The 21,342-nt window shown below is 43.7% G+C and overlaps 1 protein-coding gene across 2 annotated transcripts in view; it reads left to right on the top strand.

Moving 5' to 3' along the window:
* The window catches only part of KLHDC4 (kelch domain containing 4), a 65,528-nt gene that overhangs the window by 30,071 nt on the left and 14,115 nt on the right, over positions 1 to 21,342 (top strand). For both annotated transcript variants that reach the window (XM_038754797.1, XM_038754796.1), the window contains 3 exons: positions 9,583 to 9,675; positions 10,554 to 10,713; positions 20,441 to 20,516. In XM_038754797.1, coding sequence (XP_038610725.1) covers positions 9,620 to 9,675; positions 10,554 to 10,713; positions 20,441 to 20,516 — 292 coding nt within the window. In that variant the 5' untranslated portion in view covers positions 9,583 to 9,619. The remainder of the gene's footprint in view (positions 1 to 9,582; positions 9,676 to 10,553; positions 10,714 to 20,440; positions 20,517 to 21,342) is intronic.

Here is a 21,342-nt window from a genome sequence, read left to right as displayed (position 1 = left end):
ATCAAAGTGGCACGGAGTAGCCACTGGAATGTTCAAGTGGACTGATGAATGCAGCGGGCCAGTTGATCACGTACAGCATCAGGTTACAGAAGACAGGATGTAGAGTTAGAGGAAGGCTGACAGGATCCTAAATCTGTCTATATGGTCAATCAACACCAATAGCATAATAGCCAAAGTTGGCTAAGCTCTCCTGTGTAAAATTTTAAAACTGCAAATATGCTCTCATTGCTTGGATCTTGTTGCTTTTCTTTTAGATCAGTACAATGATAACGGAAAAAAAAGGAAGCATAAATTACAGTGTTTGTGTCAAAGGTTGCCTTATTGAGGTTACATTGCTGAGGTTTTAAGATTATGGAGTAGGTTCTAATGAGATGAAGAACACGTGAACGGTTCTTCGTAAGATATAACGGGTTTCCTTTAATTTGTGGACACAGTTGGGTTCAAGGTTTTGCGTCAAGACTTTTACAGATGTTACAGAAGGAAAAGCTGAAACAGGTTAAGGCCATCAGCAGGCTTAATGGAGGAGGTGGATTAAAACTCCGTCTTTAGATTTCAACCTTTGTTTATGCTGAGGGTCGTAGGAAAGGTCTCCTTGGCTCCCAAGCTGTTCTCTTCTCTTGTTCGTGTGCACCCTCCCCATCAGTCAATCAATCAGTGGTATTTATTGAGTGCTTATTGTGTACTAAGCACTTTAGAGAGTGCAGTACAACAGAATTGGAGACACATTCCCCACCCAAAAGGAGCTAACGGTCTAGAGGAGGAGACACATTGAAATAAATTGCGGGTAAATAAATTGGGGCTGAGAGTGTGGTGAATATCAATCCAAGTGCATTGGTGATGCAGAAGGGAGGGGGAGTAGGGGAAATGAGGGCTTAGTTGGAGTAGACCTCTTGGAGATATGAGTTTAATATGGCTTGGGAGGGAGGAGAAAGGAGTATATGAAGGGGTAGGGAGTCCCAGGCCAGAGGGAGTGCTATTATTTGGTACTTTTTCAAGCACTTATTACAGTGCTTTGCACACAATAAGTGCTCAAACAATACCATGGATTGATTTTGTCCAGGAAGTCTCTCTACTCCCCAGAAAAGGATAGGGGTAAACAAACATCCCAGAGGGGGGCCTAGGAGTCAGAGGACCTGGTTTCTAAGCCCGGCTCCTGCTGTATGACCTCGGACAAATCATTTAATTTCTGAGCTTTAGTTTCCTCATCTATAAAATGGGGATTCGATACCTGTCCCCCCTCCCACTTACTCTGCGAGCCCCACATGGGACGGGGACAGTGTCCAACCTGATTATCTTGAATCTGCCGTAGTGTTTAGTTCAGTGCTTAGCCCATAGTAAATGCTTAATAGATAGCATTATCATCATTAACCTTATTAAAGCCCGAGAGGTAAGGACCATCATTTTTTGGCTACCCTGATATTTGTTTTGGATCTGAGTTCCAGTTGTGTAGAAATTGTTCTTCGTTGGGTAGTTCTGAATAAGTTGAAAAAGTGTGAAGCCGGTATTAGTTAAACAACATTGTAGCTTGAATTTGCTCTGAACGGTACAAATCGTCGAAATGCTGGTTAACATGTTTAAAAGTTAGTCAATGCACTTTGGTTGGCATTGAAACATAATGCTTGCCAGGTGGTGTCTAATGTAATTCATAGTCCAACCACGAAGAAATCATAAAACATTCCACTAATGTTAATTTAGACCAAAATGGAGTTAGGGTGGAATGATAGTCTGGGCTCCAAAAGTGCCCAAGTGAGCATAAATTCAGAGAATTTGTTCAGTGCCAAAGACTCCTCAAGTGGACTGCCCCCACCCCTTTGGCTTTAGTGATGATGTCACTTCTGCGGCACTCTTGACAGCGAAAGGACACTTAGACTGATGACTTGTTATTGTCCTTGGTACTTGCTCTATGGCCATGCTGGCAACAGAGACTTTTTAATTGACTCCATAATGGCTTGGAAGTGAGAGGGCAGAAGACATAATCCCATCATTGTCAAGAGCATTCTTAAACCAAATGGAATTGTTGGTGTCCACCTCCCCATCTCCCTTGTCTTTTATGGGGCAGATGGAAATGGGTCTACTAAGTACAGGCATTTATTTTAAGAACAATTCTCTCCAACCTTATATAGAGGGGCAGTCTAACAAAACTGTCTCCCACTTCTGCCTGTGCAGCCCACCAGTCTACCATGTGTATATTCATTCATTCATTCATTCATTCAATCAGTCGTATTTATTGAGCGCTTACTGTGTGCAGAGCACTGTACTAAGTGCTTGGGAAGTACAAATTGGCAACATACAGAGATGGGTATATGGCACAGTTTGGTTAAGTAAAGTAGAAATCTGGCCATCTCTGTCATCCCATTGCAGTAGAATGTGAAAACTCTGGCCTTGACCTGTTTTCCTAATAATAATAATAATTATGATATTTGTAACTATGTGCCAAGGACTGTTCTAAGCGCTGTGGTAGATACAAGGTAATCAGGTTGTCCCACGTGGGGCTCACAGTCTCAATCTCAATCTCAATGTTAGAGATGAGGTAACTGAGGCACAGAGAAGTTAAGTGGCTTGCCCAAGGTCACCCAGCAGTCAAGTGGTGGAGCTAGGATTAGAACCCATGACCTCTGACTCCCAAGCCCGTCATCTTTCCACTCATCCACGCTGCTTCTCAAGAGAGTGCTTCTCGGAAGAGGGTGGAAGGGTCTAATATTGGCTCTGGAACTCTCAGCCTAAGGAATGGGAAGAAAGTTTGAACTGGACTGGAAACCAAAAGAGGTGATCTGTAGCTCCTTGTGAACAGAGATTGTGTCTCAACTCAATGGTACTGTTCTCTCCCAAACGCTTAGGACACTGCCTTGCACATGGTAAGTGCTCACTAAATATCACTGATTGATTTATATGTGCAGGCTGTGAAATCTGAATATCCCATCTTCTGTTTTCTCTGAGGAAGCTGATTTTCTAAGGAGATTTCCAGGAAATTTCAACTGCTCAGGATAGTGTTGGACCTCTGGGCCCGCTCTGGGATGTTTGTATATCCCCTATCCTTTTCTGGGGATTAGAGAGACTTCCTGGACAAAATCAATCCATGGTATTGTTTGAGCTCTTATTGTGTGCAGAGCACTGTAATAAGTGCTTGAGAAAGTACCAAGTAATAGCTGGAGGCAGCAGCAGCATGGAAGAGAGTCGTGGGCGGAGACTCAAGTTTACAGTGTGGAAGGAGGCAATAATAATCCACTTCCGCATTTTTACCGAGAAAACTCTGTGAATGCACTACCAGAACAATTGCAGATGGAGGCAAGGTATTTTGAGAGATGTGTTCATGGCATCGATGACCCATCAGCATAAGACAAGATGGGATCCCTACCCGTAAGGAGTTTTTCAGTCTACAGGGTGAGACAGACATTCTGTAATAACTCAGAAGTGCAGCACAGAACACCAGGTATCAGATGTTGGAAGTGAGAGTAGCCGTTTTACAAAACCAGCACAGCTAGAACAACGGGTGCAAAATTCCCACCTCATTTTTGAGGAAATCATGTTTGCCTTGTCCGACATCACCAAGTGCCGTTCAGTAGCCTTGTGAGACCCTAACGCCCTGGGGACTGGATTGAAAATCAAAAGACATGTGGTTTCAGACAAGTCCCCAAGGCTAACCAACACAGCAGTAGATTCTGTACATTTCATAAAGCTTGGTAAGGTGTCAACTTGGAAATAATTCTAGGAAACATTTGGGAAACCATTGTCTGATGTTGTGACTATGACCACATACATTTTTTAGAGTCCTTGTGGAAATGGGGCAAGGGAAACAACTGTCTTGATTGGTAGCTATCTCTGCTGGAATGATTTTGCCCATGACCATAATGCTCCCAGAAGAAGAAACTTCCACAATGTTACACATGTATTTTTGAGCTGTGTATGAAGACTTCTTGCTGAGTTGGGATTATATTACATTTTTTAACACTCCGTTTAGAATGATGGCATTCGAAAAGGCTGTTGGAAGTTCAATTATAAAATGAGCTTTTTTTATTTTGGGGGGAAGGTGGACTTCTTTTATAGGAGACCCTACCTCTTTTTATACTCCAAGATACAGTAGAACTTGGCTTCTGTTGCTGATGGTATGGTTATGTGGGCTTGTCTGACTCAGCTGGTAAAACAGAACTGGCCCAAAGTCTCCAAATGTTCATTCATTCAATCGTATTGAACGCTTACTGTGTGCAGAGCACTGTACTAAGCGCTTGGGAAGTACTAGTTGGCAACATATAGAGATGGTCCCTACCCAACAGTGGGTTCACAGTCTAGAAGGGGGAGACAGAGAACAAAACAAAACATATTAACAAAATAAAATAAATAGAATAAACATGTACAAATAAAGTAAATAGAGTAATAAATACGTACAAACATATACATATGTACAGGTGCTGTGGGGAGGGGAAGGAGGTAAGGCGGGGGGGATGGGAAGGGGGAGGAGGGGTAGAGGAAGGAGGGGGCTCAGTCTGGGAAGGCCTCCTGGAGGAGGTGAGCTCTCAGGCCTTGAAGGGAGGAAGAGAGCTAGCTTGGTGGATGGGCAGAGGGAGGGCATTCCAGGCCCGGGGGATGACGTGGGCTGGGGGTTGATGGTGGGACAGGCGAGAATGAGACACGGTGAGGTGATTAGCGGCGGAGGAGCGGAGGGTGCGGGCTGGGCTGGAGAAGGAGAGAAGGGAGGTGAGGGAGGAGGGGGCGAGGGGATGGACAGCCTTGAAGCCAAGGGTGAGGAGTTTCTGTCTGATGCGCAGATTGATTGGTAGCCACTGGAGATTTTTGAGGAGGGGAGTAACATGCCCAGAGCGTTTCTGGACAAAGACAGTCTGGGCAGCGGCATGAAGTATGGATTGAAGTAGGGAGAGACAGGAGGATGGGAGATCGGAGAGGAGGCTGATACAGTAATCCACACGGGATAGGATGAGAGCTTGAACGAGCAGGGTAGCGGTTTGGATGGAGAGGAAAGGGCGGATCTTGGCGATGTTGCGGAGGTGAGACCGGCAGGTTTTGGTGACGTCTTGGATGTGGGGGGTGAACGAGAGAGTGGAGTCGAGGATGACACCAAGGTTGTGGGCTTGTGAGATGGGAAGGATAGTAATGCCGTCAACAGTGATGGGAAAGTCAGGGAGAGGGCAGGGTTTGGGAGGGAAGACGAGTTCAGTCTTGGACGTGTTGAGTTTTAGGTGGCGGGCACACATCCAGATGGAGATGTCCTGAAGGCAGGAGGAGATGCAAGCCTGGAAGGGGGGAGAGGGAGCAGGGGCAGAGATGTAGATTTGGGTGTCATCAGTCATGTGATCCTGTCAGCAGCCACTCTCAATGCTTGTTTGTATAATTCTGTTTGTTTATTCCCTTTATTATCTTATTTATTTTTGCCTTCGTGGACTTTATCAATGTTTTTACTCCTGATTCTATTATATGTGTACAGTCTGTCTCATCCATTAGATTATAAACTGTTCAAGCACCTGCACTCAGATGCTTAACAAATACTGATGACTATTATTGTCAGGAGGGTCTTAAGGTTCAGTTTATGTGGCAACGAAGAGGACTCTCTTGTTACCCTGCTTTTCCTTTAAATTGCCAACCTTGTAATTTACCAAAAAATTCCTCAGAACTCAGTTTCTGAAAGAGCCTTTAAATCTCTAATCCACTTTCCAGTTGCCTTGGCAAATCAGTTTCTCTCTGTGTATTCTGAATAAGAGCTGTCTCTCATTCCATGAAGTAGATTCTCCCTTTGAAACCTGACTCTCTCCCCAATGCACCCGGAGGACAAGGAATCATAGGTTGGGGAAGGAGGGAGAGAGGGAGGGAGGCTAGTTTTTGTATTGGAAGATGTGGCTACTGATGGTAAAATTCAGTCTTGACTGTGAACATGACCAAGAAGACTGTCTCTTTCACAGTGAAAGCAGTCGAAGATAATAGGATACGTGTTTTAGTTCCATAGTGTCCCTGGCAAAAAGCTCCCAGAGGGCAGGAATCGTGTCTACCAAGTCTATTGCATTATACTGCCCCGAGTGCTTAGTACAGTGTTCCAACCACAGTAAGCACTCAGTAAATATCATTGACTGATAGTTTATTCCTAAATGGGGTGGCTCCTTGTGAAGAGTATTGCCATAGAGTGCTGTAGCTTTTTGAGCCAGTAATAGTGACGTATACTTATGTGGAATGTAGGTTGAGGTTGGAGAGTGGTGGGGGAAATGATGTTTTACCGTCAATAGGCTATGCTCTGGACTTGTCCAGAGCAGTTAAGTAAATTGCCCAAAGTCACACAGCAGACAACTCAGGGAAGTGGAGTGGCCTCCCTCTGGCCTGGATTTGGGATTTGCACAGTAAGTGCTCAGTAAATATGACCAAAAGAATGAATATCTACCAACATATTGTGGTGTCCCAAGCACTTAGTACAGTACTCTGTACTAAGTACTATACAGCACTTAGTACAGTAATCTATACAATAAGTGTTCAATAAATACAGTTGATGGATTATTGATGGAGTAATAAATGTGCCAGGCACTGTACTAAGCACTAGGGAAGATACAAATCTGTTCATTTGGACTCCCTTCCCTTTCATATACAATAGACCACTATTCTCCCCACCTTCAAAGCCCTACTTGGCACCTCTAAGCCCTCATTTCCCCTACTTCCTCTCTCTTCTTCATCACCTTTACAGCCTTTAAGCACTTGATATTCACCCCATCCTCCCCACAGCGTTTATGTATATTTCTGTAATTTATTTTAATGTCTGTCACCCCCTCTAGACTGTAAGCTTCTTGTGGGCAGATAACGTCTACTAGTTTGTTCCTGTTCTGAAGGAAAACGGGAGAGCTTTTCCGGAGGAAGGAAGGCACTCTTAAAACTAGCTCATCTCTTAGAAAACAAGTCTAAAAGGAACACACTTGAAATGTCGAAATGCAGATCAAAAGCTGAACCTGTAAGGATAAATTTATGGTTTTTCTTGGTTTCTGGCTTGTATAAGCTTGATGACTCGACTGATACTTTACTGCTTCTTTGCACTTGGCAGTGGATAGCTGGTGGTTTTTATAGCCCCTCACAGTCAAACACAGAGATTTAATGTAGCTGTGCAAATTTGCTTAGGTGCAAGGACTAAAAGAAAGCAGGCAGAGGAACTAAAAGAAATACCAAGTATCTATCCTTGTAAAACTACTAGCAGTCCAAGGGATGAAATATGGCACTCATTTAGCTGGGGAATAATTGGGAGGATATCAAGAATTGGGGCAGGCTTGAGTTGTGATGAGAAATTTGGTTTGAAAAGAAAGTAATTTTATTAAAGAATGCAGTTTTGAAGGACAGAATCAAAGTTATGTAAAAGAGAATTGTTTTCAAAATTCACATTCTGCTAGGAAGCTTCAAGGCAGTGAAGGAGCTTATTCTGAAATAGTTTTAATGAAGACTTCAGTTCTTTTAGGGCACTCACCTTGTCTGTGTGTTCTGTAAAACAGGCCTCTGGCACCTACCTAAATTATTAAAATTGTTTGTTCTACATTTCTGTTGTAATTAGGGCCTTATTTCGATTGTTTGAACTTTGATCTTTAAAACATAGATCATCAATTTTTAAGTATAGATTTAAAATTTAAGTGAATTTATTAACCTGGAGTCTCCCAAGGATTTGGATAGAGCAGTGTATTATGTTAATGCAGAAGAATGTCTTTTGATTTTCAAACTGCTGTGCTTAGATCATGTGAGTTTCTGTTTATCATCCACTTGCTGCTTCCTTGCCCCTCCTCCAGAGCCTGACTGAAGGTCAGGGATAGGGTCAGATTTCGGGGGAGGGTTAGGGGAGAGATCCAAGCAGTGAAAGTTGGGTTTCTATCCTAGATCAGTCAATCATTTGTATTTATTGAGCGCTTACTCTGTGTGGAGCACTGTCCAAACTCTTGCGAGAGGGCAATACAACAAAAGTAGCAGGCAAGTTCCCTGCCCCTAATGAGCTTACAGTCTAGAGGGAGAGACAGACATGAATATGAACAAATAAATGAGAGAAGAGAGGCAGCCACGCTTCCCACACTGCCGCTCACTGGTCCTCCTTCCCCTTTTCCAAGCCTCCCTGCACTGGCTCTCTCAGACAGGGTCTTCGGCTGACGGCAGGGGAGCTCTGGGCCTCTCGTCCCACCTCCAGCTTTTCCAGGGCCCCGTAACAACTAGCAACAAATGTATTCCTATTATCCCTGCAATGGACGAGAGTCTCATGGCCGACTAGGCTTTGGATATAGTCAGCAGTGAATCTTTTGGTATGTTTTTAGGTACCAACTCAATGCGTTTGGTCTCAGCTAATTTTTTTGAACACGGGTATTTAGAATCATAAATGTCTCTGACTGGTGAAAATTGAAATTGCCTTTTACCTCCTACATTGTTTCCAAATCCAGCTGTTTTTCCTCCACTTCATTTCTTGGATTCTCCCATTCCTGTCCATACATATAGCCACTACCTTGGTTCACGCCTTCATCAGTTCCTGGTTGCGCAAAAGCCTTCTTCCTGACCTCTCTGCCTCCAGCCTCTCCCCTCTTTAGACTGACCTACGTACAACAGCCTGGATCAGCATTTTAAAATACTGTTCAGGACCAGAACCAGTCACCCTGCCCTTCAAAGAATGAATCACCAATGATTCCCCATTTCTATCTCTCAAATAGGAACTTCTGATCATCTGACTTTTCTACTGGCACCCCTTCTTACACCTATGGTCTCCTCACCTCCAAGCTTAAATAAGCCTTGAAGTCTTCTCCCTTGTGTTCCTTCTGCCCATCTTCAAAGCCCCACTAAAATTTCTTCTCCTCTAAGAGGCATTCCCTGATTTAGCCCTCACACCCCATCTTACCTCTCCCTTCTGCTTCATCTGTACATCTGGTTCGTTCCCCTCAAGCACTTTGTTATTCACCTCTTCTCCAGCCCCTCAGCACTTTTTAATCAATGACATTTATGGAGCATTTGCTGTGTGTAAAGCACTGAACTAAGCACTTGGGAGAGTGCAATATGCAACAGAGTTGACAGATACGTTCCCTGCCCACAAGGAGCTTACAGTCTATAGTGGGAGACAGATATTAGTATAACTAAATAAAATATGAACATGTTCATCGGTACAGATGCATAAGTACATATCCATCTGTTATTTATTTCAGTGTCTCCCCCTCTAATCTGTAAGGTTCTTGTTGGCAGGGATTGAGTCTGCCTACTCTGTTGTATTGAACTCTCCCAAGCTCTTAGTTCAGTTTTCTGCACACAGTAAGCATCCAGTACACACCACTGATTGGTACGGTGAGAAAAGAGGACTTACCAGTACTGGAAAAATAAATAACATGCACGCGGCATTGTGGTAGGTCTCATCCCAAATCTAGAAATTTGAATCCGACTTCCTAGGCAGGTTTCCCATTTCCTTTCTGTGGGAATGATCCCGTCCATCTCTCTGTACTCCATCTGTTCTCCAAATCTGTAAAGTTGACTCTGTCTCCTTACCTAAGCAAGTTATTCAAAAATGCGTGGTGGTTTTAAAACTGTCGAAAAGGCAGTTGAGAAGGCCTTGATTTAATTACCCTCCTCCCTGATGTGTTATTTGCCTTTCAGGGCAACAGGAGGCCCCTCAGGCAGGAGTGGACATCGGATGGTGGCCTGGAAAAGACAATTAATTATCTTTGGTGGATTCCATGAAAGTACACGGTTGGTATCAGCAACAGAAAATGGACACTGTTAGTGTTGCACTATTTTCTTCAGGTTCCTTGTTCAGTAAAACCTTAAATATTTTATTGCTAGATCTAACCTCTCAGGGCACCTACTCCTTTCTTTTGCTTCCAATTAGAGAGGGTATGCTTTCTGTTAAAGCAGTGGGAAGCTGACTTGGTCCGGGAAGAATAATTTTGAACTGCCTTCTGGAGGACTGCTTGCCACCTGCTAAAATAACCTGGTTAAATTGATCTTTCTTTCCCCCCCTTTCACTGTGCATTCATAGCTGCTGCAGTGGCACATGTTCCTCCAGGGACGTGGAAGTGGATGCAGAGTCTGTGTAGTGTTTGCACCAAGCAAAAATGATCTGCATCTCCAGAGGGCCCTTATAATTGCTCTGACCCTGGGAAAATGCCTCCAAAGGTTCAAGGATACTTCAGAACTTAGACCTGCACCAGCCCTCTGCTGTAACACTTTGTCAAGCAGGTGTGCTGTCTTCTGTTTTGCACATTCAAAAATGTGGGAAGTTTGGGGAAGTGGTGATGGGTTTTGGGTGGAGGGGATGGGGGGTAGAGAGGGAAGAAAGGATGGACAGACTTTCCTACCACCCCACCACCCCGGCCCTCATTCTTCAAAGTGGCCCATGACTCCCCCCGACCGCCCCTCCCCCCCATTTCCATGATTTACCACTACTCAATTATTTGCCACTCAGTCAGTGGTATTTACTGAACCCTTGCTGTGTTCAAACCACTGAATTAAGTGCCTGGGAAAGTACAGTACAACAGAGAAGTCTGAGTTGCTTCTAAAAGTCAGTTGAGTAGTAATAAAAATGCCTTCTTCTATAGTTGCCTTTTGTTTCACTTTGTTTTAACCAGAGACTACATCTACTATAATGACGCCTATGCCTTTAACCTGGACACTTTCACCTGGACCAAGCTTTCTCCCACGGGGCCTGGCCCGACACCAAGATCTGGCTGCCAAATGTCTGCCACTCCAGAGGGCAACATAATCATCTATGGTGGCTACTCTAAACAGGTAAAAGACCACCTGTGGGAAAGCAGTGCCACTTTTCTCTGCCTTGTACTGTCTGTACTGTCTTCAAAAAGAAACCTCTAGATCAGATTGATGACTGTCACTGACATTTGAGGACCATTTTTGTCCAATACTGGAAAAGAGGAAAAAATTGGAATCTTTTTGTATAATGGCACATACAGTAGCGGCCTCCACAAGATGTGGAACTTGGCGACTGTGACTTGGTCTAAACCACGAGGAGTCTGAAACGCCATTCTTCCAGCCACAGTACCCTGCTATCATTGTATGTTTTTAACCAAAGACCCTGTCTCTTCCGTTGTTTTTTTTTGTATTGTTTCACTCTTCCTTCTCCCTGCTCTAGTCTTAAATTATAAACCCCCTGCGGGCCAGGAACCCTCTCTAATTCTCATCTGTGTATTCTTTCCTAGGAAGAGTAAAGTACTTTGCACACAGCAGGTAGTAAGTAAGCACCGTTGTTACTACTATAAACTCTCCCACATTTAACTAAATAGAATAAAAGTTCTGTAATTGATTACTACCTTCAGCTCTGAAATCTACTAGTAGTTGTGGTACTTTAAGCGCCTACTGGTATTTTTAGCAAGTAGCCACCAAAGTGCCTGCTGTTCTCTAAGAAGCACAACAGAAGCTCAGGGCACATTCCCTGCCCACAGAAGTGGAGAGTTTCAAAGAAACATGATAAAAGCAAAAGTCATCCTTTTATTTTGGTAGTCTTCCTGATTGAGAGTTGAACATTAAAAACTCTGGATAGTGGATCCAATGTGATATGAGCTTAATAATCACAATTCCCGCCTATAGTTGAGGAAAATGATCAAGCTATTCACATTTTTAAATAGTGTTTTTTAAGGCACTGTTCCATGCTTTAGGGTAGATACAAGATAATCAGGTGGGACAGAGTTCCTGTCCCACATGAGGGCTCACGGTCTTAATCCCCATTTTACAGATGAGGTAACTGAGGCCCGGAGAAGTTGTGACCTACGGCAGACAAGTGGCTGAGCTGGGATTCGAACCCAGGTCCTTCCGACACCCAGGCCCGTGTTCTAGCCACTAGGCCATGCTGCTTTCTGTCAGAAATTGTTGCGGACCTGCTGTCTCAAGGATGGAGAAATGTTTTATTATTTTTATCTATGCTATCTTTTACCCATTGTATGTTGGGAAATCTGTCCCTACCTGTCTTCTGTCTTTTGAATGTCAAGTCCACTGGGGTAGGGACCCTGTTGTACTTCCCAAGCGCTTAGTACAGTGCTCTGCACACAGCGCTCAATAAATATGGTTGAATGAAATACGATTGAATATTGCTGTTTAGTAGACCCTAGTATAGTACCCCGCCCTTTGTAACAAGCTCAGTAATGCTGGCCGTTGATAAGGAGAGAGAATAGGCTGCTGATGGTAATTGTGCTTTTCCATTTTTGTGCAGCTGTAAATCACATGGGTGTATTACGTATGCTCAAACTAAAAATGAACTATAAAAAGCGGGAGAGAAAATGGGATTAAGGGAATAGCTCAGTTACGGTGGAAAAATATAAGTTAATCAGTTGGCAAGGGCAGAGTGAATCTTAGGCTGATATTGATGGATATGGTTTTGGAGTGATGGAAGAAGTTAAAGAGGCAATACCTAGGAGAACTCAGTAAATCGAAGGGCCTTTCTTTGATTAGCATTAATTTATTGTTTATAGCTTCTTGCATTCAGAATCCAGGAAATTTGTGCTCTGTGGCCCTTTTGACCAGAGGTATTTGTGTATTGCATTGCCCAGTCTCCATGCTGGGAAGGGAGAAGTAAATATTTTATTGGTAGCTTAAGCAAAACCCATCTGTGACGGCTTTTAATGTTTCTAATGCAGACAGAAGCAGCAGGAGCTTGATTTTATATCTCAGCATAGAGGCATCACTTCCAGCTGAGTAGCACCCGGAGAAGTGGATACATTGTTCTTTCTCGTTAAATAAATGAGCAGAAGGAGTGGAGTGGAGTCGGGTGAGGAGGGAAATATTTGTAAGTTTAGAAATAGTTTGTGTATTCCTGTGGACTGTGCTCACTTCAACACATAAAAGAGCACTAACAACATGAATGGTTTCCTTCTTCAGTGTTTTATATTGTCCCCCTTTCCTCTCTCATTTGCCTCCATCCACCATCTCCCTCCTCCCTTTCTCCCGCCCACCCCTGCCAATTAAAAACTGGGTAGTGGTCAAGACTACTTGGAAAATGTGAATTTGTAATCAATGGAATGCAGCTGAGCCCATGGAAATGAGACTTTAGCCATCTTTATCCTGGTTTTACCAAAGGTTGAATTTCCTCTAAGCGTTATGGGGTCACTTTGTTCTGGGAAGTGGAAACCACTTCATATTCTCGACTTGAAATTTGCCAAGTGTTTCAGTTAATAAACCCTTTCTAGATATTTTGGTGCGGGAGAACACAGAGAAACAAGACCAATTTCCATTAAACTGGAAGTGGTTGCAAAATGTAATCTAATCATTCGCCCTGCCTGTTTCAGAGGTACAGAACAGAAAATACAGTAAAAACTCATTAAAATGATATCAGTTTCTTTAAAAATCCTGTGAAATCCAAAATAATTGATATTCTTCAACTAGAGCAGCTACTATTCCTCATCAGTTGGCTGCCCTATAATTTTTAAATGCAAGCCTCAGATAATCCAGAAGCAGCATGGCCTAGTGGTTAAAGCATGGGCCTGGGGTTCAGAGAAACCGTTTTCTAATCCTGACCCTGCTATTTGTCAGCTGTGTGACCATGGGCCAGTCACTTAAGCAACTTCTGTTCGCCTGTTCCCTCATCTGTAAAATGGGGATTAAGACGGGGAGCACCATGTGGGACATGGACTGTGTCCAAACTGATTAGCTTGCACAGTGCCTGGTATACAGTAAGTGCTTAACAAATACCATTTTTTTTTTAAAAAGTCCATTTTTGCTCATTCCTTTAATTTTTTTAATAAGGTTACAGCATACTTTCTTATAAGGTTACCTGGTTCTTTCTCTTGTCTGTGTCTTTTTCTCATTATTTTTCCCTCTTCCCCCTTTTATTCCTTTTGCTGTGTTTTACCTTAGCCAGTGGCTTCCATGGGTATTTCTTAAGTTGATTGGTAACATCTGAGCTGAAGAGATTGCCAATCCCTATAGCTCCTTACAGCTATTACCTTTTACTCTTCCACTGAATAATTCTATTGGTTTATCTCTCAAACATCACCCTGAATTAGCAGGGCATGTGTTTGTATAGTATAACCATGATCATTTACCATTTATACACTACTATTTTCCTTACCCGTAATCACCCTTTATTCTCTACCATTTCCCTTATCCGTAATTTTGAGACTGTCTCTAATTTATTTTAACGTCTGTCTCCCATTACAGACTGTAAGCTCTTTATGGGCCAGGGATTGTGTCTACTCATTCTGTTGTGCCCTCCCAAGCACTTAGTACAGTGTCCTATGCACAGTAAGTGCTCAATAAAAACCACCGATTGATTTATACACAGCCTACCCCAGAGCTGTAAAGGGGTGCCGCCTTTCCATTCTGATCATTTGGGTGTACTTGGTGTGGAGCTGAGGGAGGAAGGGAGTAGAAACAGAATAGGGGGGCGTGGGTCTGCCAGCAAGTGGTGGAAAGCCACCTGATTGATATAGTAAGCGCTTAACAAATACCATTAAAAAAAACCAAAACTAATGTGCTAACTCAACTTTCACCGTCACCCTTCTTCTCTCCCCTCCCCAGCCCACCATGGAGTAGAAATGGGCCGGGAACTATCCAGGGCTGTCCATTTTGTCCAAAAAGGTTGTTCACGTTGTTCATGGAGCTGTTTCCCTGGGTGGGCTCTGATGTGCCTCGGTACAGGAAGACTCACTCAAACTGCAGAAAGTTGGCTGAGATATTATTCTCTTCCTTTTCCCCTGGCTGTAGTAATTTGGGTTGTTGGTGGACTCTTGGCGGTGAGTTCTTCTGGCGGGAGGGGAGGAGGAGGAAGAAGGAAATCATGGAGGAATGGGGACGATGCAGTTTAGGAGGGAACCAAGGCGCATCTCTGTAGATCCAGGTTACTGAATGAGATTGAAGTAACTGCAGCTTTAGAGGACTTAGGTGTGTTGGCACTGGAAAGTTACTGTTATTTGTGGGTAAGGTGAAAAGCACTGTGGCCTAGTGGATAGAGCAGAGGGTCTGGGTCCTAATCCCAGCTCCACCACTTATCTGCTGTGTGACGTTTGGCAAGTCACTTCACTCCTGAGGGCCTCAGTTACCTCATCTGGAAAATGGGGATTGAGACAGTGAGCCCTATGTGGAACAGGGACTCTGTCCAACCTGATTAAGTTGTATCTACGCCAGTACTGTAGTACAGTACCTGGCACATAGTAAGTGCTTAATAAATATAATTGACTCACTGACGAGTGCCATTAAACGTATCCTCCCCACAAAAAACCCTGCCCTTTACTGGTCTACTGTTGCTGGTGCCATTTACTCACCGGCCACACTGCCATTTACTCATTGGCTCAAATCACAAAGTAGTGATTTATTTAATGGCTCTGCCTTCTACTCAGTGTGAGTATTGAGGGGGAATTTGATAACTTTAAAACGTGTTTTGAATCCTGCAAAGATTTTTAAACACCTCAGTTATGAGAACTAGGGTATTTTGAAGAGAAAGAAAAACCCTCTCGTTGAGGACTGTCAGACTGTACAGTGACCACATCCAAACAGGGGCATGATTCCCATGCAGTTGGAAAGACCCATTCTCCTACTTCTTCAGCCCCTATTCCTGGGAACTGAGCTATTCCAAGGACTTCCTCGGGCTCCCAAGAATCAAGGGGCTTGTTCAGTGGGATACCAACTGCTTGCTTGACATAACATTCCTGGTAGGTGATTTAGACTACTTGCTTGCAGCATACCAGTCTTGTTTTCAGAAGTTTTCTCCTGGATCCTTGTATTCTCTCTTTTTCCCCCTTCTGAAGAAGCTGCAGTAACTGCATCCTTAGCTGAATAAAGTAATGAGAGCTTACTATTGCTAGGCAACCAGCACAGAGTGTGCCTGACTAGACCACAGAATGCAGCTGGAAGATGTCAAGAGACTAATATCCTGCACCTCACCAGTAAAAATTGCTTAGAAATCGCATTGGGGCAGTACGTGAAGGCGAGGTTTTGAATGCAGAGGGGTAGTGTGCTGCATTTTAACCGAGTCTTTTCATACTTTCCTCTTAAAAGTAAATACAGTTTTGCTATCACTTGCTGAGAGATGTTTACAGAGATGAACAGATCACATGATTTCCCCCCGCCCTCCTTTTTTTTCCCCATTCTGAGCTTCTTGGATATGCTTTCAAGAAAATTACTGTTGGAAATTGAAGAAGAGTAAAGATATCCTGTGAACCTGAGGAAAACAAAGACTAGTCAGCAAGGATGCTATATATGTTTCTGGAGGGAGATTGATAACATTACCAGATTAAGAAAAAGAATGTACTTTAGTATGATTCTCTTGAAGTAGGGAGCTCTGTAATTTGTAAGAACCGAGAGATGTTTTCAAATGGATGAAAGTAGCAGCTGCTTGTATGCCAAACATGACCAAGCAATATCTGGATTTCATTTGGAATTTATCTGCCTGCATAGTTGTAATGTACCTTATGCCCAATTTATTCACTTAAGTGGGCCGGATATCGGTAATATGAAAAATCCGTAGCAATGTCTTCAAACCTATTTTCACCTGGGCGGCACCTTTATGCTCATAGATAGTTTTCTTGTCTCTAAGTTGTCTAGTTCTCTGTGGCAAACAGCTGGGCAAATCGATCTTCCTCCCAGTTTCACCTCACAACATGGATGCACTCAAACGAAACAGCCCCTCACGTTTGTACTAAAAAGCAGCAAAAGCACTTTTTAAATGGTAGAGGAAGCAGGTGGTGTATTTTCTTGGGAATATTGTATTATTTTATGATCTACTTTGAAAAAGGTAGTCGAAGTGGTATTTGAAAGCAGATTCCTTGAAGGTGACATCGGTTTCTCACCTCTTAGCTTTGCAACTGGGCAGGGTTTTGTCTGAACGTTAATAATTACTGCCTTTATGAGGATGAGCCCCCACAGTCCATAGGAAGCAGAGTTCTTCTAATTACAGCTGTGGCTTGGGGTTTGGTTTAGAGAGGTGTTTTAAGTTCAGAATAGATGCCAGCCACAGTTACCACTCTTTCTCCTTTCAAGAGACACAGCTTATTCCTGCTGTTGATCCTTGCTGGTGCTCTGTGGGTGTCAACTCTGTCTAGGTCAGCCGGGAGACGTTCAAAGTGTTCCCCTCTCTCTTGCCATATAAGTCGAATTTGGAGACACAGCAAGAGGCTCGTGGAAAGAGCACAGGCTTAGGAGTCAGAGGACTTGGGTTTGAATCCCAGCTCTGCCAAGTGCTTGCTATGTGACCTTGGGCAAGTTACTTAACCTCTCTGGGCCTCTGTTCTCATGTTCTCCCTCCTGGTTAGACTGCGAGTCCGCTGTGGGAAAGGGACTGTGTCCAACCTAATTCACTTTTATCTATCCCAGCACTTAGAACAGTGGTTGACACATAGAAAGCGCTTAACAAATACCATTAAAAAAAAAGAGGGGTTCCCACCTTGCTTTCTTTTCATTCATTCATTCAATCTTATTTGTTGAACGCTTACTATGTGCAAAGCACTGTACCAGAGCCCAGCACCCAAATCCAACAGAACTTCAGCTCTTGATTTTGAAACCTGGAGTAGTAGTTTACTCTGCAGACCCAATTACTTAAAAATGGCCACATATTCTTTTGAAGAGGTGATTGGTCACCGGATTAATACATGGTGTGAGTTTTTTCTCAAAACTAAGCTTTGCAAGCACACCGTCCTAGCATTACTACAGGACTAGGTATACTGGGGTTTGGGAAACCTTGCAGTAAGTGTGGTCCTGGAGAGAAAACAGTTTGAAAGAGATGGGGATACTCAAGTTTATAGTCGTTAAAATATAGGGAACTGTGTATGCGGAAGTTGGGCTGTTGAGACTTTGCCAAAAGCCAAGTGGAATATTGCCATTTGACGCTTTGGTTGGTGCTGTCTCTTTGTAACCTCTCTGGGCCTGCGGTTGTTCAGGATGACCTATGGGTGTGGTGTTCAGTGCTTAGGAAATTCCACTGATCGATTAAGTCTTTGGGCCATCAGACTGCAAGGGGGCCCGTTCCTGGGAAATGCAGAGGCATATGGCATTTGGTCCAGAGATTCCTGGAGCCATAAAACAGCTGATCAAGGGCAGCAGTGGCCCCCTGTAATGAGCATGGCACAGGACTCCCTTGTAGTTTTGTGGAGTTCTCGCCACCATATGCAGGTACAGCTCGGTGCCAGGTTTGAATAGGCACCGGGACAGATTGGGCCCAGTGTTTTGGCCCATGGAAAGGTCTACCTTTGCTTCCCCATTTGCAGATGGAAATAAGGAATGCAATCCAAAGCACGCTGAAGGTCCTGAAGTTTGAAAGACCCAACATTGTCATTCATTCATTCAATTGTATTTATCTAGCGCTTACTATGTGCAAAGTACTGTAATAATAATAATAATAACAATGGTATTTGTTAAGCGCTGTGTGCCAGGCACTGTACTAAGCTCTGGGGTGGATACAAGCCAGTCAAGTTGGACACAGTTCCTGTCCCAAGTAGGGCTCACTGTCTCAATCCCCATTTTCCAAATGAGGTAACTGAGGCACAGAGAAGTGAAGTGATTTGCCCACGGTCACATGGCAGACAAGTGGCGGAGCCGGGATTAGAACCTCTGTCCTTCTGACTCCCAGCCTGTGCTGTACCACTGCACCCGTGCTGCTTCTGTACTAAGCACTTGTGTTTTTTAAGAGGTTCCCCCCAGTTTGGCTGTGGCTTTAAAGAAAGTGGGGTAGCACAACAGTACTGGGGTAACTCTAGGTCTTGGGCGGGAAGATCCGGAGTGCTTCAGCCATCTGAGAATGAGCTGATATATATGTATGGAAATATATATATATATATATATATATATATATATATATATATATATATATTTTTTTTTTTTTTTTTTTAAAGGGCAGTGGATGACTCCAGTGTGAGGCATTAATTTCGTGTTCTCTGCACAGTAGGCTGGATATCTCCATTTATAAGGTGATGAGAATTAAGAATAAGCAGGAACTGAACTAGGAGGATGGATGTGTAATGGTATTAAGAAGCCACCTGCAGTGGTGCTGAACGGTGCCACCTTTAAATAGAGCAAGAATTTCTGTGTGCACAGCAGAACTCTCCAACAAGAGGTAGAGGTGGAAGAAGGGGATTTCAGAAATGAGCCTAGTAATTAGATGTGCCCTTTTCCCTCCCTTACCTCTCCCATCTACTAGAAAATGAAGCCCAGGAGCTTGGGCTCGTTGACTGTAGTTTGTTAACTTGATGGTAATGAGATCAAAGTTGAGAGTGCAAAAGACATACACCCCCAGTTCTGGAATGCATTCAATCAGTCGTATTTGTTGAGCGTATACTGTATACTGCAGAGCAATGTACTAAGCACTTGGGAGAGTACAAAATAATGTAACAGAGTTGGTAGACACATTGAGCTTACAGTCTAGAGGAGGAGACAGATATTAATATAAATTAGAGAGATGTACACAACTGTTGTGAGGCTGAGGGAGGCGTAATTGAAGAGAGCAAGTCCAAATGCAAGGGTGATGCAGAAGGGAATGGGAGAAGGGGACACGAGGGCTTAATCCAAGAAGGCTTCTTGGAGGAGATGTGCCTTCAATAAGGCTTTGAAGGTGGAGAGAGTATTTGTCTGTTGGATATGAAGAGGGAGGGCATTCCAGGATGTGGGCGAGAGTTCGGTGACGAGATAGACGAGAGGAAGGTCATCGAATAGGTTGGCATTAGAGGAGTGCAGTGTGTGGGCTGGGTTGTAGCAGGAGAGCAGCGAGGTGAAGTAGGAGGGGGCAAAATAATTGAGTGCAGGTGTTGTGTTCTTGCAGAAGCCCTTGTTAAGAAAAGCTCCCACCATACTGTGTCTGACACCGTGCCCTATCCAGACTCACACTGTCAGAAGCGCATTCTTTAATTCTCCTATCACTTTCTGTCCAAAGCATGTAATGAAACATGCATTCTGGCAGAACTGGTCTAATGATAATTATGGTATTTGGCAGCACTTCGAACAGTGCTTGGCACATAGTAAGCGCTTAACAAACACCATCGTCATCATTATTATTAAGCACTTATTACATGCCAGGCACTGTACTAAGATCTAGGGTAGATTCAAGATAATCAGGTTGGACTCAGCTCCTATCCCACATGAGGGCTCACAGTCTTAATCCTCATTTTACAGGTGAAGAAACTGAGACACAGAGAAGTTAAGTAGCTTGCCCAAGGCCACACAGCAGATAAGTGGTGGCGCCAGGATTAGAATCCAGGTCCTCTGACTCCTGGGCCTGTGCTCCTTCCAGTAGGCCACACTGTTTCTGATCCAATGATCAACATTAGTTTAGGGTTTGTCTGGAAAGAAATGGATTGGCAGAGGGCAGCTCATTTATCTACGGTTAGCTGAGAACTAGGCCGCAAATGCTGAAACATCCAAAAGCCAGTTGTGACAGCTGCCTCCTGCTGCTTCTGAGGGTAGCATACCTGAGACAGAATGATCACTTAAAAGGGCTGAGATTTTACAGAGTAAAGTATCATATGCGTAGATGACATGTTTAAGCTTACTCTGCTAGTTCTCGTCAATCCCTCCTCTTATTTTGCAGAGAGTTAAGAAGGATGTTGACAGAGGCACTCTGCATACAGACATGTTCCTGCTGAAACCGGAGAACACGGAAGGAGGTATCATATCCAAAAAAAAAAAAAAAAAAAAGGCCAAGTGGGGCACAGATTGTCTTGGGACTTTAGTACGTTGTTAGAGAAAGCCAGCGCCTTTAATCCCACAGAATGAAAGAAAATGAAAGTCCTTTCCATTAGGAAGTAGGAGTTATTTTATCAAGATGTCGTCACTGGAGCCTTTTCCCCCTTAGAAGTCATAGTAATAATAATGGGATTTAAGTACTTACTATGACCAAACACAGTACTAAACACTGGGGTGATAGAAGATAATCAGGTCCTGTCGATCAGTATTGAATGCTTTCTGTGTGCAGAGCACTGTACTAAGCGCTTGGGAGAGTATAATACAACAGAGTTGGTAGGTACAATCCCTGCCCACAATGAGTTTACAGGCTAGAAAGGTCTTATGTGGGGGTAACAGCCTTAGGGAGGGAGAACAGGTATTCATTCATTCAATCGTATTTATTAAGCGCTTATTGTGTGCAGAGTGTGTGACCCTCCATTTTGCAGATGAGGGAACTGAGGCACAGAGAAGTCAGGTGACTTGCCCAAGGTAACCCAGCAGAAAAGTGGCGGAGCTGGGATTAGAACCCAGGACCATTCCCTATGCACTAGGCCACACTGCCTCTCAGTAACATCTCCTGATAAGTTTGTTAGGACTTTGCAGTAGGAACCTAGTAGCTGAGGCTTTTTATAATCCAACTGCAGTTCAGATTAGGGGGGAGTGGAGTGGTTAGCAGGCATCCATAGACCCTCACCCCCCAAATCATCCTGCACCGAGGAATATTTTTTAAATGGTACTTATGGGCTTACTATGTACCAGGTACTGAAC

Source organism: Tachyglossus aculeatus, chromosome 11 (assembly GCF_015852505.1).
Source record: "Tachyglossus aculeatus isolate mTacAcu1 chromosome 11, mTacAcu1.pri, whole genome shotgun sequence".
NCBI classification, from domain to species: domain Eukaryota; kingdom Metazoa; phylum Chordata; class Mammalia; order Monotremata; family Tachyglossidae; genus Tachyglossus; species Tachyglossus aculeatus.
This window is presented reverse-complemented; position numbering and strand designations above follow the sequence as displayed.